This window comes from Apodemus sylvaticus, chromosome 2 (genome assembly GCF_947179515.1).
Source record: "Apodemus sylvaticus chromosome 2, mApoSyl1.1, whole genome shotgun sequence".
NCBI lineage: Eukaryota > Metazoa > Chordata > Mammalia > Rodentia > Muridae > Apodemus > Apodemus sylvaticus.
In genome coordinates, this window is record NC_067473.1 from 128449106 (window position 1) to 128466880 (window position 17775).

At 44.9% G+C, this 17775-nt stretch overlaps 1 protein-coding gene across 9 annotated transcripts in view; it reads right to left on the reverse strand.

The window, feature by feature from the left end:
• The window catches only part of Frmd4b (FERM domain containing 4B), a 321370-nt gene that overhangs the window by 63444 nt on the left and 240151 nt on the right, over positions 1-17775 (reverse strand). For all 9 annotated transcript variants that reach the window (XM_052174401.1, XM_052174394.1, XM_052174393.1 and 6 more), the window contains 2 exons: positions 8517-8573; positions 7705-7727 (listed from right to left, as the gene is read on the reverse strand). In XM_052174401.1, coding sequence (XP_052030361.1) covers positions 7705-7727; positions 8517-8573 — 80 coding nt within the window. The remainder of the gene's footprint in view (positions 1-7704; positions 7728-8516; positions 8574-17775) is intronic.

Genomic DNA, 17775 nt, shown 5'->3' on the forward strand with positions numbered 1-17775 from the left:
CAATTCAAAAGGAAAATCTAATCACTGGCTATTCAGGATTCCAACCTGGGGCACTTGCTCCCCTCAAGGAATACTCAGCATTGTGCTTGTGTGAATTTGTTTTATTTTGTCTTCATATCAACCCAAGGTGGGTGTTATTTCTAATTTGCTGATAGGTAAACTGTGGTGTGAGGCATACTCCTGTCTCCTCCTGGTGTACCAGAGCAGACACTAAGGCAGCTAAGAGATACCTTGAAAAAACGATCAAAAGACCAGCGCTATAGCTATTATTTGTACCAACAAGGTTTGGGGTTTAGAACTAGCTTTAGGAGTAGGGTTGAGGCTCAGTTGGCAGAGGGCTTGCCTGGTGTCTTAGGGTTTCTACTGCTGTGTAGAGCCAGCCTGACTGTAGCTGTAACCGGGGCTGGCGTACAATTCTGAGGTTCAGTCCATTATTATCGTGGCAGGAAGCACGACTGCATGCAGACCTGGTGCTGGAAAGGTAGCCAGGAGCTCTCCATGGGCCTGGCTTGAACTTCTGAAACCTCAAAGCCAGGGACACGCTTCCTCCAACACCTCTTAATAGTGGCATTCCCAGTGGGCCTATGGGACCATGTCCATTCAAACTGCCACATCTAGCACACGACATGCCCTGGTTTCCATCCCCAGTACTGCATAACCCAGGCCTGGCCATACAGGCCGGTAATGGAAGGACTCTTGAGGTAGAGGGAGGAAGATCAAAAGGTCCAACTCGTCACACTTAGCTACCCTGAAAGATCCAGGCCAGCTTAGGAGCCATGAATCTCTGTCTCAAAACAAAACCCCCGAACTCTACAGATGAAGAGCACTGGCTGTTCTTCCAGAGGATCTGGGTTCGATCCCCAGCACTGACACAGAGGCTTGCAATTTTCCGTAAGTCCAATTCCAGGGGACTGCAGGCACTAGGCGCATACACCTACTTTCAGTCCAGGCACACTCACAGTACACAGGCATATATCCAGGCAAACACTCATACACAGGAAATAAAAATTTTAATTAAAAAATACAAACCAAAACAAAGTATCGAACTAGATTTGGTTCCAAGCTTCCTGTTCCTGGTTTTGTGGCTTTAGATAAATTAGCCTTTATAAGCCCAAGTTTCCAAATTAAAAACAATTTTTTTTTGAGACAAAATTCTCACTTTTCAGTCCTGGCTAGCCTGAAATTTCACTATGTAGATCAGGCTGGCCTTGAACGCAGAGTAATAATCCTCCTGCCTCTGCCTCTTGAGTACATTAAGGCATGAGCCACTATGCCCCAGCTTCCAAATCTATTTTAAAAGGAGGGACGGTGGTGACCTGCTCATACTGTTCTTGAGAATATTGTGACAGATGTTAGAGGACACCGGCTCACGCTCTGTAAATGTTTGTCTTGCGTTCCTGTCACAATGCCCAAGCAAGACTTTACCCAACACTTCATTCAGATCCCTGTCTTCTTCGGAGCAGGCTGCCAGGGGAACTGTTACCACTTTGTTTATTCTTATCTTACATCCATGTAGTTATTTTGTCTTTGAGGAGCGTGGGCACGCCTGCCGTGGCAAGGTGTGGCGGGCAGAGGACAGCTCGCAGGAATCAGCCCTCTTTTCCACTCCTTGGGTCCCAGGGGTTAAACTTTATCAGTCTCAGCAAGGAGTGCCTTTACCACCGCGTTACTGTGTAACAGTTACCGTGTGACTGAATTATTATCATCCGTCATCCAGGAGACAGCTCAGTAAATAATCAAGTTAGTGTTGCCGGAAGAAGTATGTAGGGCAGTCACACTAAAATAATTCTTTGTTAGTTAACTCAAGTTCCAATTGAACTTTGTCTTCTAGGTTTCTGTTTGCTAAATCTAGTAACTCCAAGGGTCCGTAATAAACTACAGGGGGAAAGGAAATGCAAGGTAACTCGCCACTTTTGTGGGGAGCAAGAGTCCGTGACAGGGATGAGTGTGACCTGGATGTGCAACATCACAGTCACATATGTTGTTGGTGTCACCAAATATCTGGACTCTGTCTCTCTCGGCCCTCTTGCAAAGACTTGTCCTGACAAGATGTCTGTTAGTGTTCTAGAAAGCTGTCAGTCAGCTGACGCTCCTTTGTCATTGCCTTTCCTTCTGTGGCTAAATTTCAAGGTTGCAGGTTGGACTGGGACCAACTGTCAACTTTTTTTTTTTTAAGTCTAAAGAATGAAAATGTGATGAGAGATTTTTTTTTTTTAAGCCATTATCCAGTCTGCTGGGGACTCCTGTCATGTCTGCTTTGAACTGTTGACTCTTAATGGCTGGCAGAAACGAAGCAAAATAAAACAAAAAATCTATACAAACTATTTAGGCTAAAAAGATGTTTAACATAAAGATCTATAAATACTTTAAATAAAAATAGTTTAACTCTCATCATAGATAGGAGCAGAAGGAACCAGAATTGTCAGGGACTTTTGGAGAGCTATTTATTTAATAGGTATAGAATTTCAATTTGTAAAATGAGGCTGTTTCAGAAATGGTCTGCTTATGGGAACTGCTGCAAACAGGACTGACCTGTACTCTTAAAATCCAGATCTAAAAAACTGGAAGGCAGGAAAACAAGAATCTACATGCGTGCTGTTTTCTCCAAAAGAACAGAGAGTCAGGATCTGCAAACTTCCTACTAGAGAGGTCAAATTATATATAGTCAACTTGAGGCCTGGAAGCTTTGTCAGTTCTCCCTGCTTTAGGTAAGTCTGCTCACTGACAGGTGAATTAGCTGTGCCGGCCATGTCGGTACAGGCTGACTGCAATGGGTTATGTTACAGTTCCTGTCATTGTCCACACCAAAAGACGTGCAAACACTCATCAGCAGGTATGCAAGAGATGCCTTCCTCACCATGTCAGCCTTACCTCCAGGGAAGGCGTGCCTCTGAGGAATCCAAATAGCCCATGTCTACTATTCCCTCTTGGTACAGAAGACAGGTCAACGTCGGAACCAGCCAGCCATTGTCAACACCACACTGAGCTTCATTCCAGTCTCACAGAGTCGTCAGGAGTGACCTAGCCTGGTCCACTCTTCTGGATAGAATCTCACTGGGTCAAGAGAACAGGATTGATCTCCTTGGAGAGTGGGGGGTGGGGCTTCTGTTCTCTTCATTGGATCCCATCCTTCAGATGTTTAATTTAGGTAATTTAAGGTACAGACTATATAAGCTGCAAAGCCTCCGATGCTCCGCCAGACTGTAGTTAGCGATATAAAACCCACAGAACACCGGCCAGGGCGTCACACAGACATTAAACACTGCTGATGTGCCCTTCTAGAACTCAGTGTATGTGAGCACACTGAAAACTTGAGAAAATATAAGAAACTTGTTTCATTTTTTGTTTGTTTGTTTGTTTGTTTGATCCAGGGTCTGATGGAGCTCATGCTGGCCTCAAATTCTCCACATAGCCCAGGGTGATGACCTTGAGCTTCTGACGCTCCTACTTCTGCCTCCTGGGAATGTACCAGCAGGACTTTATTCCGTTTTATTTAGTACTGGGGATTGAACACAGGACTTCATGCATGTCGCCAAATGGGCAACATCTTCAGCTCCACTGTTTGAGTTTAACCAAACATCATGAAGAAACACACTTCTGTCTGTGTGTGGGTATGCTGAATTTCTTTTCATATACCATAAAGTCTTATTAAACAAACAAACAAACAAACAAACCCTTTTCTAGAGATTTTATTTTGCACGTATGAGTGTTCTGCCTGCATGGATGTCAGTATAATGTGTGAGTGCAATGCCCACAGACGCCAGTGAGGGTGCTGGATGCCCTGGGACCTGAGTTACAGGCTGTTGTAAGCCGCCATGTGTGTGTTGAGAATAGAACCTCTTCTAGGTCCTCTGGAAGAGCATCAAGAGCTCGTAAGCACTGAGCATCTCTCTGGCCACCATAAACTCTTACTAATTCATTAATTCTGTCCTGAAATAAGACAGGCATCTTCAATTCTGACAATTTCCTTCTTTGCTAGTAAGTGTGTGCTTTCTCTGAGATTCAAGGAAACCCCTAACGCACTTGACTCATCCAGGGCTCCAAAGCGCAGTATTCTTACCTGTAAAGTGGGTCAGCAATAATGCCATTTTCCTAGGGCTGCCAGGAGGGTGGAGGAATAATAAGGCAGCCACACCAGGCTGCTGTTACCTAGTTATTGTTACTTGAGACAAACCAGGTTTCAGACAGAGCAGCTACCATATCCATCAAATGGTTTGAAACCATGCGGTTAAATTCCAAATCTATCAGGCATCACTAATACCTCTTGGCTCATGCAAGTCCTTAGTTCAGCGCCTGACCTCTGGGAGCAGTCTGCTTGCTGTTGCTTTCTCAAACTGGTGTAATGAGTCTGGGGTCACTGTTGTTTACCTATGAAACCCTAGTTTTCTGTTGCACAGACACCCTAACCTGGCAACCAGATACAGCCCTGGCCCCACAACTTTACTTGCCTCTCTCTCTCTCTCTCTCTCTCTCTCTCTCTCTCTCTCTCTCTCTCTCTCTCTCTCTCATTCTCCTCAGACCCTCCACATTATTTGGCCCCAAACAAGCTCTGCTCAAACTCTTCTTCCAAAATGCCTTTAAGAATTAACAAGCCCCGCCCTTCTCGGTTCCCTTCCTGCCAGGGATCCTTTGGAGCACTTCAAGTTAACATTATCATGACCAGTAGGAAGTCCTGCTCTGTGGAGTGGGGACTTCCATTTGCTTTAAATAGCTGACAGCCTGAATTTCCAAGTCACTCCTTCCACCGCAAAGATAACAAGTGCTTTGGTAACACAACACAGGCAAACAGAGAATTCCCGAAAGCTGAGCCAGCTGGGCACCATCACTGAGCCTCCAGCCACAAGCGAGAGTTTGGAAAGGCAAAGGGGGGTGGGGTTCTTTGGTTTTAAGATCATGAAAGCTTAGCGTTATCAAGTAAGTAAGTGTTCTGGTGCTTCGGTTTGAAAAAGGAAATTGAGTGACTTAGATTTTCCCTTCACTTCTGGGTCAGAATAAGGGTCTGGTTAACACCTAGCTTCAAATGGAAGGAAATTTTACCAATTTATGGTGGTGCTATAAAAATGTACCTATTTCCCACGGGATAGGAACTTCTCTGGATGCCTGAAAGCAATTAACTGGGGGGGGGGGGGGTGCTCAAGCTTCAGGACAACATGTGATCTGAGACTTGCCCCCTCCCCACAATATAAAAAAAAACTTAAAAAATGAAGAAGGGGAGGCAGGAAGGTCAGGAGGTCAAGGTCATCTATGGCTCTACAGTGAGTTTCAGGCCAGCTTAGGCTACATGAGACACTGTCTAAAAACAAAACTGCAACCAGTAAGCAACAGACAAATTCCAATGGTATGTCAAAGCATTGATTCCAGGGATGAGTTTGGTCATCTCGCAAATAATAATTCGATCGTTGTACCAACCTATGTCACGCTTACAATTATTACAAGTCCTATTTTACATTCTGGTAAACTATGGCTTGGGGAGGTAAGATAGTTTTTTTCTAGATTATACAGGCAGTTCATGGAAGTCTTGGGGTTTGAATGAGCCCGTTGGCCTCTAAGGTCTTTGCTCTAACCATGATGACATGGATTGATCATATTTTACTTTGCCTCATTTTCCTACATTAGTTCTATTAAAAAAATGTTTGGCAGAAGAATATACACTGCCCGTCGGGGATCAGATTAGACAGGGGTGGGCAGTGTTGAATTCTTTTCTATTGTCACCTTCAGTGACAGATACTCATGCCTTTTGGTCTTGTTATCAGTTTTTAATACCTTTGTAAAGTACACTTTGTAATTTACAGCTTTATAACTTCCTCAGGACCCCAGCTTACAGGTGAGGCTTGGAGAGAATAAACGGCTTATGTGGAGGTGACCCTGATAGTCTGTGCGAGGCTCAGCTCATGTAAGACTCAGTTCATGTTCTCTCCATTACTGAGTTTGAGACGGACAATTTTCAAGAGAGTGACTGACATATCTTCAGCCTAGGGCTCTTCGAGGAAACTACTAGAACCCGGCTGAACATAAGGAAGGGCTGAATAAGACTTGGCCAGAGCTAAGTCAACAAGAGCAAACTACCATCTAAAGCTGAAATGTGTCCGTCGCTCAAGGTAGATCGCTCACAGCCTCTATGTCAGGGCCTGGGCTCTCCCTAAGGAAAGCTGGTGACACCGACCTTTCTCTCTTGACCACCATCATGTTACTACAGCTTTCATGGGCCCACCTGCGTCTCAAAACTCTTCTCAGAAGTAGGCAGGAGACCAGACAGAACTTTGGTATATATTAAGGGGAAAGTAATCACTGCTACAGCTGGTTGTACTCAGAGCTGACTGCTGCAGACCCTGACCCAGTGACTTTCACATATTTAATTCACAGCGGTCCTGTAGGCCACTGCCTTTCACTGATGTGAACGCTGAGGCGTAGAGTGTCTGATACCTGTGGCCCACACACAGTCAGGAGTGGGGAAGGGCGAGTAAACGTTTCACACTCTGGAGGCTGAGGCTATCACAGACTGACTTTATGACTGTCCAGATCACCACAGACTTTATGGATACATAAAATCATGCACTCGTGTGTATGAAAGTAGGAGAGGCTGAGAAGATGAATGGCGATAGAAGTCGGGGGATAACGGCGAGATGAGTGGGATAATGGCGAAGCATGATGTACTGCTGTGAAATGTCTCATGGAGTCAATCCCTATGTATAATAATGAATACGCAATGACACACACATATACCCAAACATAGGCTCACACACACACACACACACACACACACACACACACACTATATACTCTCAGTGAGAGCGAGTGGTGAGTAACTGAATGATGGGGTGTCAAGTGGAACCCCCGACTCTATCATTTGAATGCACAGGGTGAGGAGAGTGGATTATTCATCAAGGACTGGAGGCTGTCAAGCTTGGAAGGCATTATTGTGGCAGCCCATTACTAAGCACAAAGCCTTGGCTGGGAAGGAGTACTAAGCGACCTGTAAATAATCTCTGGGTGAAGCTTACAGAAGTGGAACGCTATCGAGGCAGAGGCCAGGCTTTCAGTGGGTCACTGGCCCGGGCACTGCTTCCTGTCAGGGGCCTCCCCTCCAGCGTTGAAAATTCCCACTTCTCTACCTAGGCCCGCTGCATGGAAGGAAGAGCACGGGAGAGGGTGAAAACCCACACACTCTGCTGATGTGGCCAGCAGGGCACTTAGCCCCAGTGTCGGGCTAAGTTGCGCGCAGCAACAATGACTGCTGGGTCAAGTGTATGAAGGGTGAGGTCCCTGCAGGGCAGCTGCAAAAGAAAGCCCCTATTAATCCCTTAACTAAGCAGCTGATGGATTTAATCTGTTTCTGCATACGTTAGAACCCCTCACACACACAGCATCATTCATTATACGCTTTAAAAAAAAAAAAAAGACTGCACCAGTTAGCAAAGCTTTTTACAGTTTTCTTCATCTCAACAACCAATGTGCTACTATAATACTGGAAACTTTAGAGGGCTTCTGACTACAGTTTCCTGTCACTCTGCCCTGAAACACTGTGAGAACGTTTCGTTCTTAGAGTCATTCACAAAAAGAATTGGTTTCTCCAAGAAGAGGCGATCTGAGCAGCCAGCCTAAATCGGCTTTCTTTTGATTTTGCACCCATTATTATTTAAAATAACTCAGTCCATAACTGGGGATCCTCATTCTACACAGTAACATCAGAAAAGGAATCATTACCTGGTATAATCTCCCTTGCTTTCCTGAAATAAAATAAAGACATGATCAATATGTATTTATGATAAGCCCAATGAATGATTTATTCTTGGTTATTTTCCCCCTCACAGAGTCCAGAGCTTTCTGTTATGAAAGGTAGTTAAGGAGTACCACCCACAAGGTCACTGTTAGTAATAAAATACAAGTATCCATGAGATGTGTCTTACCCTTAACAGAAGAGACTAATATGTAAATATATTTTATAGTATATATTCTTCATATGTATATGTGAAGAAGCACCAATAATCACTGTGGCATTTCTAAAGTCACAGGATAAATACATTTGCATTGAAGTGGCCCACTTTTTAAGACTATGACCCAGGTAAATCAACATACACTATTTACTTTTTAAGCAACTTCAGGAAACTTTGCTTTTCAGCTGCCAGTGCCTTTAAGAATTAAAGGGCTCTTTACATAACCTCAAGAAAACGTGTACAAAAGTTGCTAAATTTAAATGAAAATTACAGCTGTTCTAACAACTGCTGCCTCCCAAGTTCAAGTAACTGGGAGTCCTTTGCCAGGAATCCGATCGGAACTCCGTTCCCCTAGTACAGTCTAAACCTCACTATGTCTTAGAGAAACATTATCACATGCTTGTTCATGCAAATAATTTTTAAAAGAGGCTTCAGCAGGTAACATCTTTCACTGATAAGCCATTTACTGGTTTGAAAGTCCATCAGGTTCTAGCCCAGAGGAAAAGTTTCGGAGTTGCAGGCAGTTAGCAGGAAACCAGGGAACAAAAGGGAGCGGGCTGGAGGCAGCGAGCGAACCCTTACCTGCAAAACCAGGGCTGCCAACTTGAAGATGGTCTCACTGTCTACTTCAATTTGCCCCTGTGGGTGGAAGAGGAGAACATCACTGAGCACACGTCTACCCTGGGCTGGAGCAAATGGCTGTGGAGCTGAAGAATCTGTCACAGCTTGGCACCTCCACTTTGTGATCAAATGCAGAGCATACCATTGCAAGGGAGGGGGGTGAGCAGGGAGACCTCAGGGAGGGGTAGGAAGGACCGGAAGAACCTCTCTCTCTCTCTCTCTCTCTCTCTCTCTCTCTGTGTGTGTGTGTGTGTGTGTGTGTTTGTGTTCACTGGGTAGGAAAATTCTGCTTAGAAAAGGTAAGTAACTTTGAGGCAAACATTTAACCATTTTCAAATGAAAATGCTTGACTAATTTTCTTCTATCTCTGCAAATTAATTTTTAAGGTCTGCAGATGTTTCTATATTTGTTTGTTATGGGCTTTCCTGAGATAATTCCCCCTCTCAGAGTCCCAGCATGGTTACTTCAGCCTACACATGATGCAAATGTTACTGAAGCATAATTTCACTTCATGGTCAGGAGTATACGATTATTATTTATTCCATCCTAGCTAAAAGGAGAAGTCTTAAACATCAGTCGCAGGGACTGCGAGGTCTAACATTCTGTTGCTTTGAAAGTTTGATGGACTCACATTCATCGTTTTTCTGTCCTTTTACTTCTTCATCCTTCACGATCCCAGGGAAAATTAGGGTCCTGGGGTTTGATTGACAAGACTTCTTTTTTTTTCTTTTTGGTCTGGAGACATGCTTAAGTGTGGGTAAACACTTCCATGCACCTTCACACCTTTACATGTGTGACATATGCAAATGGCAGTGTGGCACTGTGTAACATTACAACAGTAAGCAGGTATAGAGGAACTTTGAATTTATAAAATCAGGAGGAGGGGCTACATGAGCTTGTAAGGAACATGTGCAGAAACAATGCCTCCAAGCCCATCCTGTTAAGTGCAGTCCTCACTGCTTAAAAGTGCACAGTGTTTAAAGGCCTGGACACTGCATGGTATTTTTTCTTCCTTCCTTTTATCTGTTGAAGTGGAGTGCTAGCATTTGTTAGTTATTCCAAATCCATCACTGGGAGTCATTAAAGAGTTCCAAGCCAGTGCACAATAGGACGTTTACAAGGGGCGTTATTTTTGTGAGGGTTTCTGGAAAGATTAAGTTTTTCTCCTAGCATTAAGTTGGTTAGAGTTCTCCAACAGAATACCAATGGGAAGGGAGACCAGAGCTGGTGAGATGGGTCTGGTCTGGAGGTAAGCACGCCCCTGACATGAGCCCTCCACCCCGACCCCATTAAAACACCAAAAACAAAAACAAAGAAGAGAAAAAGGGGAAACCCCAGGGTACCACACTAGCAATGATAATTATCAGTTCCCTTATATTAGAAAAAAAAAAAAGAACAACTTGATTCACCCATCAACACACCGTGGATCCTCCTTCTGAAACCCAAGGCAGAAAGAGCTGCTTCACAGTTTGGTTCAGGGGCTCACAGATCCCAAACCCTGGAATTCAAAGCTCGCCCACAATGTCTAGGAACTGATTATAAAATCAAAGAGAAGCCAGGCTGAGCTCAGGAATCAATGGCCCTCTGTCTTCCCAGCAAGACACTGGCTTTCTAATCTGAGGGATGACAGCAGATAATCTACCAGGTGAGGTGAGTGTTGAGTAGATTACATTCTAGGAAGCTCAAATTCCTTAAGTTGAACTGAGAAACTCATGGAGAATGAAGAGAGGTGCTGGTGGAACAATAAAATAAAATAAAATAAAATAAAATAAAATAAAATAAAATAAAATAAATCCCTGAGTTCCAAAACAGGTCACACCTCAAAGTTAAAGTCACATTTATCTTCACATCTTAGGGATGAGAAAAGGTGTATTTTTTAGAGTATTATACAAATCGAAGATGAATAAAATAAGTTGAAAATTCCTGCCAACACCCTGGATTCCCACGGACTTCGTCTGCCTCATCAGAGCCTTAGATGAGTCATCTGAAAAATATTCTAGACACCACCTTTTCAATTTAGCAAATGGAAGTTCAGCAGACAGATAAAAAAAAAAGATACCTAAAGCAGATATCCCTTAGGGAGCTGCCACATAATTCTCCATCTCAGAAGGGTCATTAAATATTAAAAATGCTAAAAGGAGGACCTGAAGCGTGGAGAGTACCAGGCCCAGACAGCACCACGTGGAGACATCAAATACCAGTTTACCTTTCCTAGCTAATGCGGTTTAAATCCAGTTTTGGCAGTGGGGAGGAAGGGAGGTGGGGAGGGGGAGGAATGTCTCAAACCTTGTTCCAGATAGGGAAGAAAACACAGTTTGGCCAAAGCCCCATTTTCTTTTAAAGTCCTCATTCTCCACATCACATATAAGGTCCTGTTGAGATCAGAGGCAACCATTCTGGGGCCCAACAGCGATCACTGTAACCTGACTCATTTATGGAGTTCCGCTAAACAAGGTATCCATCAAGAATAACCCACCTGCTTGTTTCTCAGCACTTTCATTTGGCAAAAGTCAGTGAAGACTTCTAAGAGTTCTTAAAAGTTCATGCCTGAAGTAGCAACGCTGTTTTAAAACTGTAGACTGCCCAGGGCAGATTTCTTTTACCTCCGCCACAGCAACAGAGTCATCAGATACAGGGCAAGCTAACACTTGAGACTCAGAGGGAGCTCGCCACACAGAAAGGCGAGGACATCCTTCAGTGGGTTTCCATGACTGCCAGCAGCAAACAAAGCCAGAACCAGGAGCCAGATGATGGGGCTGAGGTAAGCTGAAACAGGGCCTGGCGCTTCACTCTCATGGCTCCTAGAGATGGTCAGCGGTTCAACCACCAGGTCACCTTCCACCTTGTGCCTGGGCCTCTCACTGTGATAATGAGGTGAATTCTAGGTCCCCAATTAAGCAGATGAATAAAAGAAAAGTTCCAGGACCAGAAAGGGATCATAGTGAAATAGGACCCAAGGGATGCAGTCAGCACTGGAGAACAGGGAGACGGCCTGTAGCTTCCAGTCTCCTCACATGCGGCTCCGGACTTCCGGTCCTGTGTCCTTCCCACTCTACACTGCACAGCTAAACCTAAAATTTGATTACCCACTCACCGCCCCCAGCAATCTTCCAAAGGCATGCTTTGGGTAAAAAGCGGATTCAGGCAAGACAGTAGAAAATGACCCCAAATGCTGCCTCTATCAATGATGGAGCTGTATGTTATCAACAAACACACATTCTATAGGAGGACAGGAAATCAGGTCTCAGGACTCGCTCTGCTCAATCCAGACAGATATAGTTCATGGAAACGTATTCTACACCATAGCAATAGGTATTAACAATCTATTGTAAACTGACAAACTGTTGGGAGAAGTCAGTTTGCTGCCCATTCTATTTTTTTTTTTATTTGTTTTTTTCGAGACAGGGTTTCTCTGAGTAGCCCTGGCTGTCCTGGAACTCACTCTGTAGACCAGGCTGGCTGTGAACTCAGAAATCCACCTGCCTCTACCTCCCAGAGTGCTGGGATTACAGGGTGTGCCACTAACGCCTGGCTTGCCCATTGTATTGCTAATTATCTATTTTAAGAATATATTTAAATTAAAGAGAAAAGAAATTGCAAAGCACAAACATAAAAATGTGCCAGTGGCCAACGCTGCAGCTCAGTAGTAGAGCATTTGCTTAGCATGCATGAGGCCTAGGTTCAAACCTTAGCATTGCTAAATATAAAGAAGTAAATAGCTGGGCAGTGGTGGCACACAGCTTTAATCCCAGCACTTGGGAGGCAGAGGCAGGCAGGTTTCTGAGTTCAAGGCCAGCCTGGTCTACAGAATGAGCTCCAGGACAGCCAGGGCTACAAAGAGAAACCCTGTCTCGAAAAACAAAAACAAACAAAAAACAACAAAAAGTAAATAAACAGCAAGATGAAAGAGAGAAAATTACTGTTTTAAATTATTACAATATTAATGGATTCGGACAATATAATATATTTTGTTGTTATTGATCTTGTATTTATGGTTGTAGTCACGAGACTTGAGCCTTTTGCACACTAGGTAAATGCTCTACCACTGAGCTACATGCCCTACGCAATAATCTTCAATAAATAAAATGAAAGTTCAGTTGTAATTGGATGGGGCAAGCACATCCTCACAGGGATGATGTGAACAGTATCTTCTCATGTACCACTCATCAAGGACAAAGGGGAACATGGTGAATCTTGAGAGCCAGTTAGCTCCAATTTCAACTCTGAGACAAGGATGCCAACATCAGAAGAATACCATGTGGCTTCCAATGCTGTGCACTTCCGACACACACACACACACACACACACACACACACACACACACACACACACACTAGTGTGCCAGTAAGGGTTTCTTACAATTGCAGCTCAAAGGGTGAAAGGGTTTCCCTGCTGCATCATTTGCTGATTTCTTTGAGGTCACATATTCTTACCATGGCCCACTGCAAGCAACCAAGAGAAGAACTTCACAAAACCTTAAAAGGGTTAAAAAGACACATGGGAATTGGCTCTCAGGAGCTGCTGCCAGCACAGCATGAGGTATAATTTCTGTCAAAAATAAATCATATCTTTAATCGCAGCACTCAGGAGTCAGAGGCAGGTGGATCTCTCTGAGTATGAGGCCAGCTTGGCCTACATAGTGAGTTCCCAGACAAACAGGGCCATGTAAGGTAAATAAGAAAGCAAGCAAACAATGTCACTAGATTTAATAGTGAGGAACCATTCATGCAATACAAACAAACTGAGGGCCATCCTAGAAAACATCTTGCCTACACTCATGCCACTGCACCAAATGTCTGAGAGATGGAGACCACAGGGTCACCACAACTAACTGAAGTGCGTTATCCTGGATCAAGGAGGAAGGCGAAGAGGATGGAATGATGAACTGTACGTCCAGCAACAGTAGGAATCCAACATTAGATGTTCTAAGTTGGATTACAGTAATGCAGCTATGTAAGGTTTGACCTTGATCTTGAGAAATACACAGTGGCATTCTTAGGGGTTAACTGCGATGGTTTATAGCTTACTCTCAAGTGGCTCAACTACAAACTATACACTGGGCACAGAGAAAGTATAAATGTGGATGTGCACACTGTTAGGAGCTGATACGGTTGGGTAAACATATACTGTTGTGCTTTGTGCTGTTCTTCTAACTCATAAATGTGAAGTAGCTCATTGTAAAGTTTTAAAGATTGTTTAAAAAAAAAAGAAGACCCCATTTTCCTGGACTGGTAGATATCCTTCTGTCTTGCCTGATGAGTAATTCTCCTTTGGAAATTACTTCTCTCTCTTTTGACTGTACTGGAAATGTAGCCATCATCGTTTGGGGGCAAGTGGTACAAGCTGGTCCAGATAATTTACAGAGCTTAATCAGAATGGAGGGAATAAAGTTTTCTCTCTCTAGAGACAAAGCTGGGAAGAGAGGACCCAGATGGGAGGAAGGAGCATGCAGAGCGTCCTCTAGACACTGGTTCTCAGTTATTTCCACTGCTGAGTGAGGCTGCACTTGCCAGTCTACTTGGAACTCAGATTGCTAATGATGGTGGACATACTGGATAGGATGCTCCCAGTGTGATTTGCCCCTAAGACAGCAAACTACAGTGAACAGATGTGACAAAGACACAAGCAAACACATCTACATTGCTTCCTAGAGAAGATATGTGAACACAGAAATCTCAGAGATTGAACATCCTGTTATTTACAAACCTAGGCTGGAAGATGGCCAAGCTCTGTCCCTTTGCAGGGCCCTTCTCCCTAAGCCTTGTGATAGCTCCATTTTTCTAGAGATCACTATGCTTACCACAGGTCAGGCCATCAGCTACCACGTCTGCCTACATCCTCTGAATCCATGAGCAAACACTTTCCTTCCTGCGATACATTCATTGTTCATTCAGTCTTCTGGACTACAGTGGTGTAAACTGTGGGCTGTGACCCCCAAATGGGGTTGTGTAACTGAAAATGGGGTGATGAAAAACTTGACAACAGTGGAAGGATTCTGAACACACAATGACCAAAACTTAATTCAAGCTCAAATGTGTAATGAATCTGAGTTGTCTGTGTCTGTGTTTGCCTCTATTGAATCACGGGATCACAGGACTTGACTTGGGTCTACACAACACAAGCCACGTGACACCAATGAACACTGTCTGAAACACCTCAGTCTGGACCAGAGGCTACTGGATATTGTAACCTACAATATACAATATTACAATATCCAATATGTGAGCTTTTTGGCTTTTATATAAATGTAGCATCTCAGTTATAGAAAACAAAGACTTAATATTTTCCTCCTATTTTTGGTGGTGTAGTGATCAAATAGGTGGAAGCAAGAGGCTCAGGAGTTTAAGGCTATCCTAGGCTGCATAGCAAGCTTGAGACTAGTCTGCTAGCCTGGGCTAGAGACCTCATCTAGAGACAGGAAAGGAAAGGAGAGGAGAGGAGAGGAGAGGAGAGGAGAGGAGAGGAGAGGAGAGGAGAGGAGAGGAGGGGAGGGGAGGGGAGGGGAGAGGAGAGGAGGGGAGGGGTGAGGAGAGGAGGGGAGGGGGAGAGGAGAGGAGGGGAGGGGAGAGAAGGGGAGAGGAGAGGAGAGGAGGGGAGGAGAGGGGAGGGGAGAGGAGAGGAGAGGAGAGAAGGGGAGGAGAGGGGAGGGGAGGGGAGAGAAGGGGAGAGGAGAGGAGGGGAGGAGAGGGGAGGGGAGGGAAGAGGAGGGGAGGAGAGGGGAGGGGAGGGGAGAAAAGGGGAGAGGAGAGGAGAGGAGAGGAGGGGAGGAGAGGGGAGGGGAGGGGAGAGGAAAGGAGAGAAGGGGAGGAGAGGGGAGGGGAGGGGAAGGGAGGGGAGGGGAGAGGAGGGGAGAAGACGGGAGGGGAGAGAAGGGGAGGAGAGGGGAGGGGAGGGGAGAGAAGGGGAGAGGAGAGGAGAGGAGGGGAGGGGAGGGGAGGGGAGAGGAAAGGAGAGAAGGGGAGGAGAGGGGAGGGGAGGGGAGGGGAGAGGAGGGGAGGGGAGGGGAGGGGAGAGGGGAGGGGAGGGGAGAGGAGGGGAGGGGAGGGGAGGGGAGGGGGGGAGGGGAGGGGAAGGGAGAGGAGGGGAGGGGAGAGGAGAGGAAAGGGGGGAGGGGAGGAGAGGGGAGGGGAGGGGAGGGGAGAGAAGGGGAGAGGAGGGGAGGAGAGGGGAGGGGAGGGGAGAGGAGGGGAGAGAAGGGGAGAGGAGGGGAGGAGAGGGGAGAGGAGGGGAGAGGAGGGGAGGAGAGGGGAGGGGAGAGGAGGGGAGGGGAGGGGAAGGGAAGGAAGGGAAGCTGGGATGCTGGGTGCGGGCAAAGGCATCTGCCCTCCAGCCTGACAACCCAAGGACCTCTGTGGACCCCATGGTAGGAAGACAGAGCTGACACCCACAAGCATGGTTTACTTGGCACTCTCACTGCATATGTGCAACACACATAATCCAATACACACAATTAAAATACTATAAAGATTGATGCTTGAGTTGCATTTATTAAAAAAAAATCATCCAATGAATTTGGACTTGGGAATAGGTCAGAAATCCCACCAGTTTCTAAACTGACCCTAAACATACTTCTGTCATTTTTTTCTTAGCAAGTTCTGTACAAAGCCCAATTCTTAGAACTGATGATTATAACATCAAAATATCAGTCAGCACTGTCAAATAGTCAGCCAAGTTTTAATTTTTTTAATGTAAAATGAACGAGTATATCATCTCATTAGTATGGTAATTTGCTTTAATCTTTAATAAACGGTAAAATTACTTGTAAATTGCTTTAAAATAAATTTGTGTCAAAAGAGATGTGAGAATTTATTTTATATACCACCAGTCAAGTAAAAGGTTTTTGGGCAAAAAAGGCTTCATGGATTTAAAAAAAAAAATTAAGAGCTCTGCTCTAGAGTACAGGCTCAGAGCAAATGGCTTCGCTAAGGACTGTCCCATCTAGGATGCTGTGTCATCAATGGTCTACTTACTTGGTGCAGACAACATCCTCTTTCCCTAGTTGTCACAACTAAATTTTTCTCTAGACACTGCCAAATGTTCCCCCAGGGGACAAGACCGCCCCCAGTTAAGGACTGCTGCTCCAGATTTCTAATGTTTTATTCTCCAGCTAATCCAGAGTCAACAGAAACCTACGTAATTGAGCCCTAAGGGTTATCCTAGATAAAACAGCTTTTGGGGAACACCGTGGTTCAGGATTACTCCACTGGCTTCAGTTGAAAAAACAATGCAGCAACACTCAGCGGTCATTATTTTAATAACCCCGGGTGGTTACTGAGGACACTGCCGATTACATCATATAATAGCCCTTTATGAGGACCCAAGGGAGGAGCTTGCAGGCCTTAGTACCCAGGTTGACTATGTTCCTTCCTGCTTTGTTTAAATCTTAATAACTATGGTGAACTACATGCACAGTAGCCAAAATGCTATCATGCTTTGGCTCTTAAGAAAAATTAAGTTTATAATTGTGTACTGACTGCTTTACTTTCGACAAACTACATTCAGTTTTACACTAACTGTCTTTCTCCCAGCATCTAATTGTTTCTACTTATTTTCGTAAAGATAATTTCGGTTTCATCACTTACTATACATGACTTTTAACATCTGAGACAGATACAGCAAATGAAGAGAGCACAGGCGGATGCTTTTGCTTATGTTTCTTTGAGGTTTTGTTTTGTGGAGACAAGGCCTTAGCTTTGAGATTTCCCCCTGCTTCGGTCTCTCAGGTTGTGGGATTGTAGGCGTGCGCCATCATGCCCAGGCAGCTAGATGCATTGCCACTTAGACATCTGTGTAGCACCAGTCACCTCTGACTTACACACATCCAGGCAGGCACCAATGCTCCGTGACGCAAGCCTCCCACACACCCTCCGTTCCAGACCGTCCCCTGCTGACATAGACAAATGAATAAATACTGTAGCTAAACATTTTTAAAGTTCCCAAATTCTTCACTCTCTTGCTCCCCCCACCCCCACCTTTTTGGACAGAGTCTTGTGTAGCCCTGGATATCCCGGAATTCACGTTGTAGACCAGGCTCGCCTCAAACGCAGAGATCTTCTGCCTCCGTGCTGAATTAAAGGTGTCCTCAACAATGCCTGACCCCCAAACTCTTTTAATGATGTGCTCTGCACCAACACTTAGGATGTTACTCTGGTTGTTTGTTTTGTTGTTCTAAGACAGGGTCTCCTATAGGTCAGGCTGGCCTCCAACTTCCTATACAGTG